The sequence below is a fragment of the Carlito syrichta genome, unplaced genomic scaffold (assembly GCF_000164805.1).
Source record: "Carlito syrichta isolate Samal-C Ts95f unplaced genomic scaffold, Tarsius_syrichta-2.0.1 Scaffold4872, whole genome shotgun sequence".
Taxonomy (NCBI): domain Eukaryota; kingdom Metazoa; phylum Chordata; class Mammalia; order Primates; family Tarsiidae; genus Carlito; species Carlito syrichta.
Genome location: NW_006948968.1, coordinates 139,823 through 155,906, shown reverse-complemented (window position 1 = coordinate 155,906; position 16,084 = coordinate 139,823). Strand labels below are relative to the sequence as shown.

Below are 16,084 nucleotides of genomic sequence, written 5' to 3'. Positions count from 1 at the left end.
CACCACAGCCTCAACCTCCTGGGCTCAGATGATCCTTCAGCCTCAGCCTCACAAGTAGCAGGGACTACAGGCATGCACCACCAAGCCCAGCTACTTTTTAAATTTGTTGTGGGGATAAGGTCTTGCTATGTTGGTCTCGAGCTCCTGGGCTCAAACAATCCTCCCACCTCAGTCTCCAAAATTGCTGAGACTCCAGGTGTGTCACTGCACCAGGTCTCAATACTTTAAATGCTCTTTCTCCAATAAGATTCTAATTAAAATACATGTTTATTGTTTTTTAAAAAGTGAAACTTATAGAAGAACATAAAGAAGAGAACACAAATGGCCATTCTGCCTTCATCAATGAGAGGCACTGTTCATGTTTGTGAATTCCCTTACTTCTCTGCGTTCTGTTTCACAGAGTTGGTCTCATACTAGATAGACAATCTCAAATCCTGATTACTTGTTTTTGTTTTCTTTTTTACTTCTTTCATATGTATTAAAATTGTTTCCAAAATATCTCCTAATGGCTTTATAAGAGTAAGTCATGTGGTTGGGAATATGAACTGACTTCCAATTGCAGCTGCGCCAGTTATTAACCTCGTGGCAACAGACGAGTGACTTAACTTTTTCTGATCCTCAGCTTCTTCCTCTGTAAAATGATGTGGGAGGGAAGATAAAGTAGACATCTTGTAAAGTTGTTGTAAAGAGAAATGAGATAATTATGTGAAACAGTCAGCTCAGCATCTGGGACATAGGGAGCTAAATGGTAGGTATCATCATTGTCATTATCAATCCACAGTCATTCCTCAATTACTGAATATGTCAGCATTTATTTATTTTTAAATAAATAATTGCTATGACTTTTTTTTTTTTTTTTTTGAGTTGGAGTCTCACTCTGTCGCCCACACTGGAGTGCAGTGGCCGCTCCTGGCCACCGCAGCCTCGACCCGCTAGGCTCCGGCGATCCTTCCTCCTCAACCTTCCGAGTAGCCAGAATTACAGGCATGCGCTACCACGCCCGGCTAATTTTTTGATTTATTGTAGAGATGAGGTCTCGCTGCCCCAGGCGGGTCTCGAACCCGCGGGCTCAGGCAACCCACTCACCTCAGCCTCCCAAAGGCGCGGGATTACAGGCTGAGCCACCAAGCCCGGCTGCTATGACATTTTTGAACTTCTCTTTCCACAATTCAACTTTTTCCTTAGGGGAGATAAAGCTATTGGCCCCGGGTATGTAAAAGTTCAGACTCTGGAGCCAGGCAGAGTGGGCCAACTCCTTAGCCATACTACTGACTAGTTGTGTGATCCCCGAAAAGTCACTTCACCCCTCTGTACTTCAGTGTCCTCCTCTCTAAAATGATATGATGATGACATCACCTGTTTGAGGGTTAAATGAGATAATGGTTGCAAAGGACCTGGCAACAACTAAAATAAATGTCAGCTAGTGTTATTGTCATGCTGCCAAATCCATGCTTTTACTTGACTACCTCAGGAGCACTTAGCCTGGGCTGAGCACACAGTAGGCTTCACACACACACACACACACAGACACACACACACACACACACACACACACGTATATATGTATGTATATAAGCTTAGACTGAATTGAAATTGGTTGCTGTGGGTGTTCCTTGATTTCTCTGGAAGACGCCCTGCCTCCTTGCAAGGAAGTTGACCCGAGGCCAGTGCCCCCAGCTTGCTCCGTGTACATCTTATCCCTCCCACTCCAGGGCCTGTGGCCTGTGTCTTTGGAAGGACCTTTCCTTTTTGCCTCAGGTCAACTTATAACACTGTTCATTTGTTACAGTTTTCTTGACAAGCCCCCAGATTGTGTAAGACCTCTCCAGAGGCTTCTGGGATGATAAGCTAGAGTCCCTCTTCACTGGTACCACACAAGGATCTAAGGACCCCTCCCGGGACTCAAACCCATGGCTTTTCTTATGTTTCCTACCCACAGCCTTTATTGCTGCCTGGAGGACATCAGATTTTACTCCATGCTGGAGGATCTGAGTACCGGTTATGTACAGGCATGGTACTCTCCGGATACTACCTGAGCTACCTCTCATCCAGAGCAGAAAACTCTTGGCCTGTAAACCAACTCAGTATTTGGTTCTTGTGGTGAACATAAATAAATGTTTGGTGCTTCAGAGACGATCCCTTCAGTAATCCCAAGAGATACCATCCCCAGACACATGAGTGAATCCATCACAAAATCCAAATGGGAAGACTGTTTTATGCCAAAGGATAGGATTGTGGAAATGATCCAGAAACCCAGCAATTCAGGTATACCAGGACAATCAAACTGGTGTGTAAGCAATGCACCACTGGCAATAGCTTCTGCTAGGTTTGTTATGTAGCTACCAACCTCCAGTGGAAATGGTCCAATTTGGGAGTTAGTAGATTGATTGATGAAGATGATGAATTTCCACATGCTCAGTGCACGAGGTAGGTGGTTAAGTGTCTAGTTACCAAAATCTAAGTTTTCAAAAAGGAATTCTACTATAACTTGAAACTCAGGTCTTGAATCCTCTACCTTGCTAGATGTTAATGCACATCCTAATATATCATCCCCAAACAGTCAGTTCATTCATCCCACAAAAGTTTACTAAGCACCTACTATATGCAAGGCACTATGTTAGGATTAGTGGATTAATTACTGTTTAGAACAGGAAAAGCAAATACGCAGCCAAGCAGACCATAAATCCCCTTACCTTTGCCCAAGATAAACACATGCATCTTCCCAAGAACTCGGACATGGTCTCAGAGGGAGTGACAGGCCATCAAATGGACTTGGCATGCCATATTAAACCTGTTGGCAATCTTGAAGCTAGAACACTGTTGACACTTAGATAATACAAAGACAGCAAGAGAAAGGAGTCCAAGCAGCAATCAGTCATTTTGGAATGAAGTACGGTAATTTTGAAAACAGCCCCATAGCAGGTTGGGGTGCTGCAGGCTGAACCAACACCATCTAGGTTGAGACAGACTAAGAGCATAGGCTTCGCTATGTGACCTCGAGTAAGTCACTTCACCTATTTGCGTCCCAGTTTTCTTGTTTATAAAGTGGGGATGATAATAACAGGACCTGTATCACAGGATTGTTGTGATGAGTACATGAGGTGATGCCATGTAAAGTATTTAACAATGTCTCCCAATAGTAAGCCATTTGCTTCTATTAATTAACTGTAGAGAGTATTTAGATAAATAAGAATAAAATAAATTACTCTTTTCCAACCAGCCCAGGATGAGGGACATTCTGGACATCTAACAAGAGGAGAACATTTAGCCCAAGTTCCAGAACTAGAGTTATCTTAGTTCCATTAGGAAATGTCCTTATTGAACCTCACAGAGCTTGTGACCAGGAACTTCCCTAGAATGCAGAGATGTGGCCACGAGGGCACACTCTTCTCAGCTGGAGCTCTCTCCCACCTTGAAAAAGACCCCATCAGGCAGAGGCGAAGTGTAAGATGGCAGTGTACTCTCTCTTGCCTTTGTCAGGGACCTAAAAGGCATATCCTTCCACTTATGAAAGGAGACCCTTGCCAAATACATACGCTATTGCAACAGAACTTGCATCCAGAAATTGGTGAGAATGCCAGACATACTGTACTCCTATTCTGCCATCTTTTGCTGGCTAATACTTATCATTAATATATTACACACACAATATAATTCCTGTGTAGATTTTTAGGAAATACAGAGAATCAAAAAGAAGCAGATAAAAAGCATGCATGATCCCACCACTTAGGGGGGAAAATTTTGTTAACACTTTGGTGTCTCTCTATCTAAACCGTTCCTTCTGCATTTTAAAATTTTTAAAAATATGAGGTCTTAAATTTAAAATGCCTGCTTAAATTCTCTCTCTTTCTCTCTCTAGTTTATCATTACCAGTTCAAGATCCAGTTTATCAATCAAATTGAGAAACCAGTGGAGCCAACTTTTACCATGTCGCTATTCGGAACAAAAGGAGAAATGCAGAAAATCCCCATCACTCTGTGAGTGTGAGGTGTAGCCCCCTATGGTGCTGACAGGCTTGTTTTTCTCACAGGGTCTGAATGGACTCAGTACTTTTCAAGGGTCAGGCCAGACATGGCTACTTTACTCCAGGCTTGAGGATTTGAGCGCCCACGATGCACAGGACACCGAGGGAGATCCAGATACCACCTGAGCTAGCTCTTACCTAAACCAGAAAACTCCCGGCCCAAGTCCAGGTGTTTGGTTCTTGTGACTATAAGTAATCATTTGGCGCTACCGAGAACACCCTTAAGCAGATCCAGCTCATCTCATTATGGCCGCCTGGGTCAGATAGGACCATCCACCCACACACAGCCCCTAGCTGCACTCCTCAGGCAAGCCCAGCACCACGGGCTGAGCAGACAGAGAAATCAGAGGTGTTTGCGCCAGGGCCTGGGGTGCAGGAAGAAGGGTGAGTGGTGAGGGGCAGGGCAGGTATCCCAAGAAGTCCGCAAGTGCTTTTCCAGTGAGTCCAGAAAACCGTAACCCAGAAATAAAAATGATACTGTTCGACTTGGCACAGATTTCCAATCTCAATCAGCCTTCCCTGCCAGCCTCCCCATCTGTCCTTCACCTCGTTTCCCACCTGCTCACAATACCCACAGTGGCCTCATGACGCCTGACTTGGAGGTTCCTAGCCTCATTGGTATCTCAGTCCTCAACATGGACCCTCCTTGGAAAGGGATACTAGCTTCCCCTCACCCACCCTAAGGAGGGTCCTGAGCTTCCTTTTTTTTGAGTTGGATCTTACTCTGTCACCCAGGCTGGAATCAGCAGCACAATCATGACTCACTACAATCTCAATCTCCTGGACTCAGGTGATCCTCTGCTTCAGTCTCCTGAGTAGCTGGGATTACAGGCATGTGCCACCACAACTGGCTATTTTTTGTATTTTTTGTAAAGACAAGTTCTCCCTATGTTGCCCAGGTTGGGCTGGTCTCGAACTCCTGGGCTCAAGAAATTCTCTCACTTCACCTTCCCAAAGTGCTGAGATTCCAGGCATGAGTCACTGTACCCAGCCCTGAGCTTCCTTTTTAAAAAGTATTATTATTATTATTATTATTATTATTATTTTAGATTCAGGGGTACATGTGCAAGTTCATTACATGGCTATTAATATATCACGTAATGCTGGAATTTGGACTTCCATTGAACCCGTCTTCCAAATGGTGAGCACAGTACCCTAGCTCCCCGAAGACCGTCCCAGCTTTGGCTTTCTGATCATCACACTAACTCCGTCATTCAACAAGTATTTGTTGGTGCTCCATCCAACAAATCTAAGGAAAGAGAGGACCCTATCAATGGACACTCACAACCTACGAGCACGGGGGTCAGGGGGGTTCCTAAACACTTGTTTTAACATATTGCAGGAAGAACTACACCAAGCCACAAAGGGAACCCTCATCCATCCTCCTCGCCCAAAATTCAATGTTGCCTCTGCCCTGCCTAAAATCTCTCTCCAGGGGTTTGTTCTCAACAGAAAGGGCATCTGGTTGCTCTGTCAATGTTTAGAATATTTATTTAATAACTTTATTTTATCATAGAGATGTGGGGTACAAGTCAGGATTAGATACATAAGTTGTCTATGTGCTGGTGAGGTTTGGACCTCTAACTGGTCCTCACTTCCCCTGGTTTAGGACCAGGTACAATGTTGGAAATATTTAAATGTCTTGGGGATTAGTGAGTAAAGCTGCTAATGATACCTGAGAGTCTGCATTTAAACTTTGCTCTGAAGTGGTACATCCCTCTTATAGGTGGTTTTTCAATTACTATTGTGCTTTGCTGTCTTAATAGAGGTTTCTATTTATATAAGGGGAGCGGGTGTGGTGTGGATGTCCTGTGTTCATCAAACCTCCAGAAAGCTGAACTGTCAAGAGGCCCTGGAGAAGCCCACTCTCCACAGGGGCTTCTTCCTAGAAGCTAAGCTCGAGAAAGTTAACTAGATTCCTTCTGGCAGGACTCCTCAGAGACGATTTAATATGCCAGTACAGACAATAGTATGGCTTTCCCAATTGTATTGTCTGGAAAACATCTTCTCTCCTGGCACACCTGTTGCTATCTCTACTAATAGTCTGTTGATCACCAGTTTGGAAAATGTAGCAAAAAAACCCATCCCAAGTCACTGGGGCAAACCTAACACACCCTGAAAATGTGCCTAAGCATCACTGTGCTGTCACAACTTAACTCACTGTGTCTGTTCCTTTGTATCTTCAAGGGGTGAAGGAATTACTAGTAACAAAACCTATGCCTTTCTTATCACATTGGATTTGGATATTGGCGAGCTGGTCATGATCAAGTTCAAGTGGGAAAACAGCGCAGTGTGGGCCAATGTGTGGAACACAGTGCAGACCCTCATCCCATGGGGCACAGAACCCCGCCACTCAGGCCTCACTCTGAAGACCATCAGAGCCAAAGCAGGAGAAACCCAGCAAAGGTGAGTGCTGACTCGGTCTCCTGCTAACATCTACTAGGCACCCACAAGTGCCAGGCAGCTTCACTATTTGATAGTCATATTTGTCATATAAAGTGGGAACTAGTATGCCCTAGCAGTGGAGTGCAGATGCTCAGAAAGGTAAAGTGACTATTCCCAGTTCACAGAACCACAGATGGAAGGGTGAGGATTCGCATTCAGGTCTTTTGGATCCCAGGCCAGCCTCTTCCCCCTGCCTGTGGCTAGTAACTACCTGCCTCTGGAGCTTGAAAACTATCTCCCTAGCCAGATGTTCTCAAACTTCAGTGTTAAGATGAATCACTTCAGTGTTAAGGTAATGGCGTGCTGCTGGTCCAAGGTGCCACTGTAGACATAATGTTTCGTTTTTGCTGCTTACAGAAAAATGCTTTTAACAGATCACAGTCTCAAAGATCCCAATTTATCTCTCTCTGTGGTGGTGTCTTTGAAATCTTAGAGGCCAGAGAATCTCTGGGAAGCTTAATAAATGTACAGAATTCCTGGACCCACCTGAAGAGCTTCCGATGCAATGTGGTCTTGGGAAGGCACCCAGGATGCACGTTTTTGAGTAAGAGCCCTAAGAATTCCTGTTGTGGACCAATGAACTACCCTTAAGAAATGCTGCTCTGTGTGATTTAATATCTCCTGTGGTCTCAAAGTCCTAAAGAGAGATTTGGGTGGGGAGTGGAGAAAGAAAAGGAAGGATGGTCCAGTGTTCCTGGAGTCTCCCAGCAGTGTGGAGGACTGCCCCATGCAATCCGCCAAAGCAAGTGGGCCTTTCTGTGGCCTGTGGTTCTCCATGGTGGGGGGATTCTGTGCTCTCATAGGTCCTCTCCGATCTCTGCCCTACTGTATTCTGGAAGCTTGTCTCTCCCCTCCTACCATCCTTCATGGGGAAGTCGGGTCTCTCTTTGGCTTGCCCGCAGCAGAGAGGGAAAACAGCAGGCTTGTAGCCTCTGAGCTACCCTCCTCCCTCATGCCTCGGGGTCCACTGCCAGAAGCCAGCCCAGCCTGTGGCAGATTTATGTCCCCTGAGCCCCTTATACAACCACACTCTGAGATTTTTATCTCCCGGGGATGCAAAATTCTGGCAATTACTAAGAGCACACTCTGTGGTCTGCCAAGAGATTTCTCCACATGATCAATCAGAGAAAATTAAACTGCTCACTCCTCTCTTGCTCTGAACTGTTCTCACATGACTCTTTGGCCCTGTAGAGCAGTGCTCCTTGTGACCACTGTTTCTTCCAGCTAGAGAGTAAGGCCTCCATTTTAGTGGTTGCTTACCATGACAGTCCCATGTGACTTGACCTGAAAGGCTGTATAAAACACACCACCACCTTCTCCACTTGGGCACACCAATGTGGTACGAAAGAAAGAACCAGGAGAGGGAGGGAACTGGCACTTCCAGCGCTCCCAAACACGATGGGCACTGACCTTGGCACTCCAGGACATTAATCTCATGTCATCTTCCCAGTAACTCAAAAACAAGTTAATATTGGCCAGGCATGTAATCCCAGCACTTTGGGAGGCCGAGGCAGGAAGATTGCTTGCGGCCAGGCATTTGAGACCATCCTGACCAACACAGCAAGCCCCATGTCATATTTTTTTTTAAAAAAGGAAACAAGAAAGAAACAGATAGTACTGATTGTGCCTATTAGGAACCCAAGGCTGATAGAAGTTGCATAGTTTGAAGACGTTGCTAACAATTGTCCCAGTGCAGGATTTGTCTGACTTGCTACCCATTTGTTGCCTGTGTACTGTTTCCAGTAGTCTCTTCTTCCATTAGTCCAATCTAACAGGATTGCAGTGCTGGGAATTCACATATATATGCACCAAATCCTCCCTCAGGGTTGTAGAAGACATATACTTAAAAAGCAGTGGAGCCAGGCTCGGTGGCTCAGCCTGTAATCCCACGCCTTTGGGAGGCTGAGGTGAGTGGATTGCCTGAGCCCGCGGGTTCGAGACCCGCCTGGGCAGGCGAGACCTCATCTCTACAATAAATCAAAAAAATCAGCTGGGCATGGTAGCGCATGCCTGTAATTCCGGCTACTTGGAAGGCTGAGGCGGAAGGATTGCCGGAGCCCAGCAGGTCGAGGCTGCGGTGGTCGGGAGCAGTCACTGCACTCCAGTGTGGGCGACAGAGTGAGACTCCAACTCAAAAAAAAAAAAAAATGCAGTGGGACTGTAGGGGTTTTAAAAATGATGGGCTCAGCCGGCTGTGGTAGTTTATGCCTGTAATCCCAGCACTTTGAGAGGCCGAGGCGAGAGGATCACCTGAGCCCACAGGTTCAAGAACAGCTTGGGCAACTTGGCGAGACCTTGTCTCTACAATAAATAAAAAAATTAGCTGGGCGTGGTGACATGCGCCTGTCTATCCAGCTACTAAGAAGGCTGAGGCGGAAGGATCATCTGGGCCCAGCAGGTCGAGCTGTGCTGGCCGTGAGCGTGCCACTACACTCCAGTGTGGGCTAGAGTGAGACTCCGACTCAAAAAAAAACAAAAAAACAAAAAAACTATAGATTGACTATAGTTGTTTAGGTTGTAAATACTGAGTGCCTCCTATTTGTCTATACAGCACCAGGCAGTGCTGGAGGATACCAGAAAACCTGAGTTGTGGCTCTTCATATAAAGAAACTCCAGAATCTACTTAAGAAAACAAGATGTATTAATTTTACTAACAGTGTGCTCCATTCTAGGGTTTCTCAAATCTAAGTGTGCATTCAGATCATCAGGGAATCGTGTTAAAATGCAGGTTTCGCTTCATTAGGTCTGGGGCAAAGCTTGATGTTCTGTGTGTCTAACGAGCAACCAGACTAAACTGTTGCTGCGGGTCCACGGACCACACTGAGTAGCAAAAGTCTAGTATCACCATAGTCCAGGAATTGTAATAAGAAAGGCAGCTCAGGTCAGTGCATTTGGGGCTGTGCTGTGACGGGTTTTAAGGAAGCCAAGGGATGTTCCCAGGGAGACAGGCAGCGAGCAAAGCAATATGATAGGCAGGATCAGTTAGGCTCTGGCATCAGCCGGTCTGAAACTCAAATTTTGACCCCACTGCTCACCATCTGTAGCCTTAAACAATTATGTCACCTCTTCAAGACTGAGTTATTTAGTAATAAGTGGGAGTTGTAATGTGCATTCCATGAGTCTAATAATAGCTACCAATTTTTTAGTGCCTTTTGCAAAATCCCAGAATCAGGATGCAAACACTAAACTCTACATTTAATCTCTCTGCTAAGTATAAAAGAAAAAAAAAGTAGGTTAAGTAAGTTGCTCTGAGCCTCCACTGGAGGAATTCAATAGGAGGTGATTTTTCTTCCCGTTAAAGCACAAAATCAGGGCAGAGCAGGGTTGTGGAGAAAGGTGAGGAAAAAGAACAGAAAATATTGGCCCTATGGCAAGACTTAAGTAATTGGCTAAGCCTAATGAGAAGATGTTCAATTTACATAGTAATCATATAAATGCAAAACAAAAATCAATGGAATTACCACAGTCACCCATTAGCTTGGCAGGAATTAAAAGACAGACAATGTCCAGATTACGGATGTTTTGCAGGAGAATTTTCTTTACCAACGTAAGTCCTTAGTCTCATGGAGCTTACATTATCAATTTTTAAAATATGCAAATTACTGTGAGCCAGAATTTTTCTTCTAGGTGTTTATAGTATTTCTGTAGTATTTGTGTACGTACTCAAAAATATGCACAAAGGATATCTGTGTACGAAAATGTTGCAGTGCTATTAAATAAATAGTATATACAGCAGGGCATAGTGGCTCACACCTGTAATCCCAGCACTTTGGGAGGCTGAGGCAGAAGTATTGCTTGAGCCCAAGAGTTCCAGTCTAGGCAACATAGTGAAACCTCATCCCTACAAAAAAAATTTAGCTGTGTATGGTGGTGCACACCAGCTACTTGGGAGGCTGAGGTAGGAGGATTGCCTGACCATAAGAGATCAAAGCCGCTGTGAGTTGTGATCATGCCACTGCACTTCGGCCTGGGTGACAGTGAGATTCCAACTCAAAAATAAATAAATAGATAGTATATATAATAAGTAAACAGTAAACTATTGAGAAAATCTCAATGTCTAACAGTAGGAAAATGCTAAATGCATTGTGGTATATTCATATAATGGACTGTCACACAGCAGATGAAAAAGCATGAAATAGACTGATGTGTACTGAAATGAACAGGTCTCCAAGTATGTTATTTGGTGACAAGGAAAAACTGTAGGAAAATGTATACACTGTAATTCCACTTCATTTTAAAGTCTTTATATTTGTGTAGGGGCATCAATATACACGTAAATGCATAGGAGTAGAGCTGGAAATACATACGTACCAAATGTAAGGGGGCAGGGGAGTGGTGTTAGTGAAGAGTGGTGGTGAAGAGGGTCTTTACTATTTGACTTTATATATGTCTTTACCATCTGAATTTTCAAGCATGCATTTACAAATTACTCATGACATTTTTTAAATTTTAAAAGTCTGACCTTAGTAAAAATTTGATCTTAGATACAATCCAAAGAAAAAAGAAGTCATAAATTAGAATTCTCTGAGATTACATATGTAACTTTTTTTAATAGATGCAACTGCAGTTAGCAACACAAAATGGCATCTCAGGCCAAGCCAGCAGTACTTTCAAGAGAGACCCAAGACACAAAGTGGTGTTCTCTTGAGTAGACAGTGTTAGAACCAAGAAGAGGAAGGGACAGGCTTGCAGAGTTGAGCCAGGCAGAAGCTGATGACAGTGGCCTCGTGCCAAAGACCTTTACAAACGGTGTTGACAAATTGGAGCGTGTCCAAGGACAGAAGGCTGGGGAGTTAAGCCTGCCTTGAGAGGAACAGATGAGGAACCAGGAATGTTCACCCTAGAGTCAGGGCAGTATAGCCAAAGAAACAACAGTCACCCTTAAATCTTTGATGAGCTCTTATACAGGAGAACAAAGAAGGGCTGCCCCTAGGACTTTCATTCCTACAGAACTGAAATCGCCTGTGCAGAGCCCTGGGAAGTCTCACATTGATCGCTTTCACTGGCTTGGGTTTTGTTTCTTACTGAAGTTATAAAAATATTTGTGAACATAAGAATCTAATTTTAAAAAAGACATCATATCTGTTACATAAATTGAGTGGAATTTGATAAAGGATAAAACACTTTAATAAGCTCCATGTAAAATGTAACGCTATGTTTGCTTTATGTTTTCTATTCAGAATGACATTTTGCTCAGAAAACACGGATGATCTTCAACTTCTCCCAACCCAGGAGAAAATCCTTGTGAAATGTGAAACAAACTCTAAAAAATCAAACCGAAAGATCAGATGAGCTTTAATGAAGACCTGCTGTAAAGAATAAATGAATCCTATTCCTTATCTGGAACGGTTGCCTTATTTGGAAGCCAAAATTATATAAAGAATCTGGCATACAGTTTAGATTTAAAGGGGGCTATGTTTCACTATCATAAACTGAGTTTTTAAAACTATATTATACAACTATTTTCAAGTATTCAAGTATATTAAACTATTTTCAACTAAAAATTTCCCAGTTCTATCTCTGGTTAAATGCTGATATATGCAAATAAGTACAAATATAATGGCTATTTTAGATGTTTTTCTAATTTACAATGCCTTTTACAATTAAGTCAAATTTCCTGTATTTCCTTGCTAGTTTATTCTGATCAGGTTTTGAACCCTGCTGGAAAAATACATCTCTGTTATATAACTAGTGCTTCTATAAAGCAAAATTCTATTAATCATTAGTCATGTGTACCAAAGTACATACCCTTTAAGACAATGCAGTTCATAAAAGAAAAACTCTAATAGTTATACAACCTGTACAATTATTTCACTGAATCAAACACATGGAAGTAGAATTAGACCAAGACTACTAGTGACAACAATAAAAGCTGAATAGTTGACCTCACATCTACCTTTTTTTTTTTTTAAGTTAGCATGGTGGCTAGTCCCAGATACTAGGGCAGCTGAGGCAAGAGGCTGGCTTGAGCCCAGAAGTCAGAGACTGCAGTGAGCTATGATCATTCATTGCACTCCAGCCTAGGCAACAGAGAAAGAACCTATCAAAACAACAACAGCAAAAAAGGTGGATAATTGGTCATTTTAATAATCAAATTACTAATTTAATAAATATAATTATTTTACTAATGTCTGCAACAAAAGCTAACAGAAAATGTGGCATATCTCAAAGAGTTTGCCATAGATTGAATGTTTGTGTTTTCCCCAAATTCATAAGCTGAAGCTTAAACGCTATATGTGTTGGTATTTGAAGGTGGGGCCTTTGGAAGATGATTAGGTCATGAGGGTGGAGCCCTCATGAATGGGATTAGTGCCCTTAAAAGGGATAAAGGACCAGAGTACTCTGCCATGTGGATATCCAACAAAAAGGCAGCTATGCAAACCAAGAAGCAGAGCCTCACCAGACACCAGATCTGCAGTCACCTTGGTCTTGGACTTCCCATCCTCCAGAACTGTGAGAGAGAAGTATTTGTTGTTTAAGCCACTCAGTCTATGTTAATTCACTATAGTAACCTGAACTGACTGAGACAGAGCCAGATGACAAATTTCAAACTATCTAATAAATGAAATAATTATGTTTTAATCAGCAGATTCCATCACAAAGCACATGATGGCAACAGATACTAAATATAGTAGTCAGATATGTGTTTCACATAATCCAGAGAGGAGGAACATGCCAGGCACATTAAACAACCTAATTCAACATGCTCATAGGCTCAGTTATATACAGCCCATAATTTACATTCTCTTCACCAGAGCAGGGTAAACCAGGGCTCATGAAAACTGAAGTCTTGAAGAGCTGTCTGCCTCTGACAAATCAACTTTCAATTCTTTCAATTTCTGGCATGATTCACTTTTATTTCCCTTTGAAAGATCCACTAAACTAAGGAGTACTAGGGGTGGGAGGCAGGAAGAACAGCTGGGCAAGGTTTCAAAATGAAGCATTCTGCCTTGAATGCTAATCTTGCCTGCAAAAGTTTGACCCCACTTTGAGGTAAAGTGTGTGTGTGTGTGTGTGTGTACGTGTGTGTGTATGTGTGTAGAATTGATAGATGTTAAAATGAACACTATTTTCCATTATATCTAAAATACTAAGGTTTACAATAAAATCATATTTACATTGTATTGGCATGTTTCATCATTAATTATCCAGAAAAAAGTTAAAATATCATGTTTATGAAAACATTCTTTGCTATATATACTATAGAGTCCATGCATATGTATTTCAGGAGACATGTATAAGAATATTCATATGAAGGCCAAGTGCAGTAGCTCACTACTATAATCCCAGCACTTTGAGAGGCCAAGCCAGGAGGATTGCTTGAGGCCAGGAGTTCAAGACCAGCCAAGGCAACATAGTGAGATCTCATCTCTAAAAACAAACAAACAAACAAACAAACAAAAATTAACTGGGTGTGGTGCTCCTGTAGTCTCAGGTACTTGGGAGGCTGAGGCAGGGGGATTGCTTGAGGCCAGGAGTTCAAGACCAGCCTAGGCAATGTAGCAAGAAATTCATCTCCATAAAAAAAAAAAAAAAAGCCAGGCATGGTGACATGTGCCTGTAGTCCCAGCTAAGAGGAAGGCTGAGGCAAAAGGATCGCTTGAACCCAGGAAGTCAAGGCTGCAGTGAGCCATAAACATGCCACTGCACTCCAGCCTGAGTGACAGAGCGAGACCCACACTTGCAAGAGAAAGCCCAAATGTCCACCAGTACAATGCATAAATGGACTGTGGTATAGCCTTACTAATGGAATGTTATTCAGCCATGAAAAAGATGAACCAAAGCTACACACACAAGAAGAACAGGGCTGGGACCAGCATGAAGCAGTAACACTTCTAGTGTGCAAAATTTTATGAGGCATTCGTGTTTTGTATTTGCACAAAGATACAAAAAATAAATATACTATGATACAAACAAAACTAATCAATATTGTTAAGGATGGATAAATAGATGGCAAAACTTTAAGTAAAAGCAATAATAACCAAGTGCAGTGGCTCAAGCATGTAATCTCAGTACTTTGAGAAGTTGAGGGGAGAGGACTGCTTGAGCCCAGGAGTTCAAGACCAGCCTCAGCAACATAGTGAGAACTTCATCTCTACAAAAATAAAAATACAAGCCAGGCATGGTGGCAGGAGTCTGTAGTCCTTCACAGCTACTTGGGAGGCTGAGGAGGAAGGATCACCTGAGCCCAGGAGTTGGAGGCTTCAATGAGCTATGATCCCACCACTGTACTCCAGCCTGGGAAACACAGTGAAATCCTGTCCCCAAAATTTTTTTAATTAATTTTTTTTAAGTAATAAAATGATAACCACAAAAATGAAGCTGTGGTAACTCTAGGAAGAAGGAAAGGCACACCAGAATTCCAGGTGCTAGCAATATTCTACTTCTTTTTCTGGGTGATGGTTACACAGACATTCCATTTTTAAAATATTCTATAAACAATAGAAATATGTTTCATGCACTTTGTTATGGATGTCACATTTCACAATATAAAAAAACAAGAAAATAAAGGGCAGAGTTAAACAAACATGTTTCTTCTATAGTGTGATGTGTTTTGAAAATAATATGGTTTCACAGGAAATATAACTAGAAATTATCTCATTTTTAGTAAGAAAACTTGAAATGACAATACATCATAACATTTTGGGCAGAAAATTCAGTAAGCAACCAACGTGACAAGTGCTTTAATGGAACATTTGAAACTCCTCTTGGCGTGTCCAAATCTGGTTGCCAATTCTGTTTTCAGTGGATTATTTTCCCTTGGGGAGATGTGTTCATTGACATCACATTTTCTTAAGTACATTCGAGTAGGGAAGTCAAATTGGGAAACTGAATAATGCAGCCACATCTGTTCTCGCACATGCAAGACGCTGGTTCAGGAACTGATGAAAGTACCTCTCTCCAAAGAATCTGCATTTATGAGCCCACTCAGGGAAGATAATGCCATCCTGCCTTTCAGGCAAAAGTTTGTTTGTGCTACTCCCTGTAAGAGAGCACAAGGGGAGACACAGAGCCCGAGGACACCGCAGCTGGGCTCTTTGAGGTAAGGTGGAGAGAAGGAATCAGGCACACACCATTCAACACCCATATCTCTGCATTCTACTTCATCACAAGGCTCAATGTCCTCATGTTCACCTTGAGCCATGTTGGTCACAAATATTTCAAAAGCTTCGACTGCATGACATATCTGTGGGGTAGCAAGGCAATGGGCAAAGTCACCCAGTGCGACGCTTGCTCTCCCACAGAGGCTGGGCCAGAGACAATCAGATGAATGGAAAATAAGCACACAAGCAGGGGGATCATCCCCCAAGTCACCATCTACCTGCTAACTTTTTCTTATAATACATGCTCCTACCTGAATCCCAACAAGCTATACATGAAAAACGGCCTTCAACACACCTCACTCCTGCCTATCTCTGTCCTTTCTTATATGTCCCTCCTTTTCCTCTCACCTCTAGAATTTTCTCTTCTCTGTCAGAGTCCTATTTATCTATCCAGGCCCAGTTATAGTCACCAGATGTTCCCTAGCCCAGTCAGCCCATGGGGATCTTTCTCCTTCTGAGTGCTAGCTGTCTCATACGTGATGTTTTCTGCCACCTCCCTGGCCCTTAGTTA

The 16,084-nt window shown here is 42.8% G+C and overlaps 1 protein-coding gene across 1 annotated transcript in view; it reads left to right on the top strand.

Moving 5' to 3' along the window:
* Window positions 1–11,808, top strand: part of LIPC (lipase C, hepatic type) — a 33,022-nt gene extending 21,214 nt beyond the window's left edge. Inside the window, exons 7-9 of the mRNA XM_021706878.1 lie at window positions 3,860–3,977; window positions 6,212–6,430; window positions 11,650–11,808. Coding sequence (XP_021562553.1) covers window positions 3,860–3,977; window positions 6,212–6,430; window positions 11,650–11,761 — 449 coding nt within the window. The 3' untranslated portion in view covers window positions 11,762–11,808. The remainder of the gene's footprint in view (window positions 1–3,859; window positions 3,978–6,211; window positions 6,431–11,649) is intronic.
* Window positions 11,809–16,084: the final 4,276 nt, after the last annotated feature.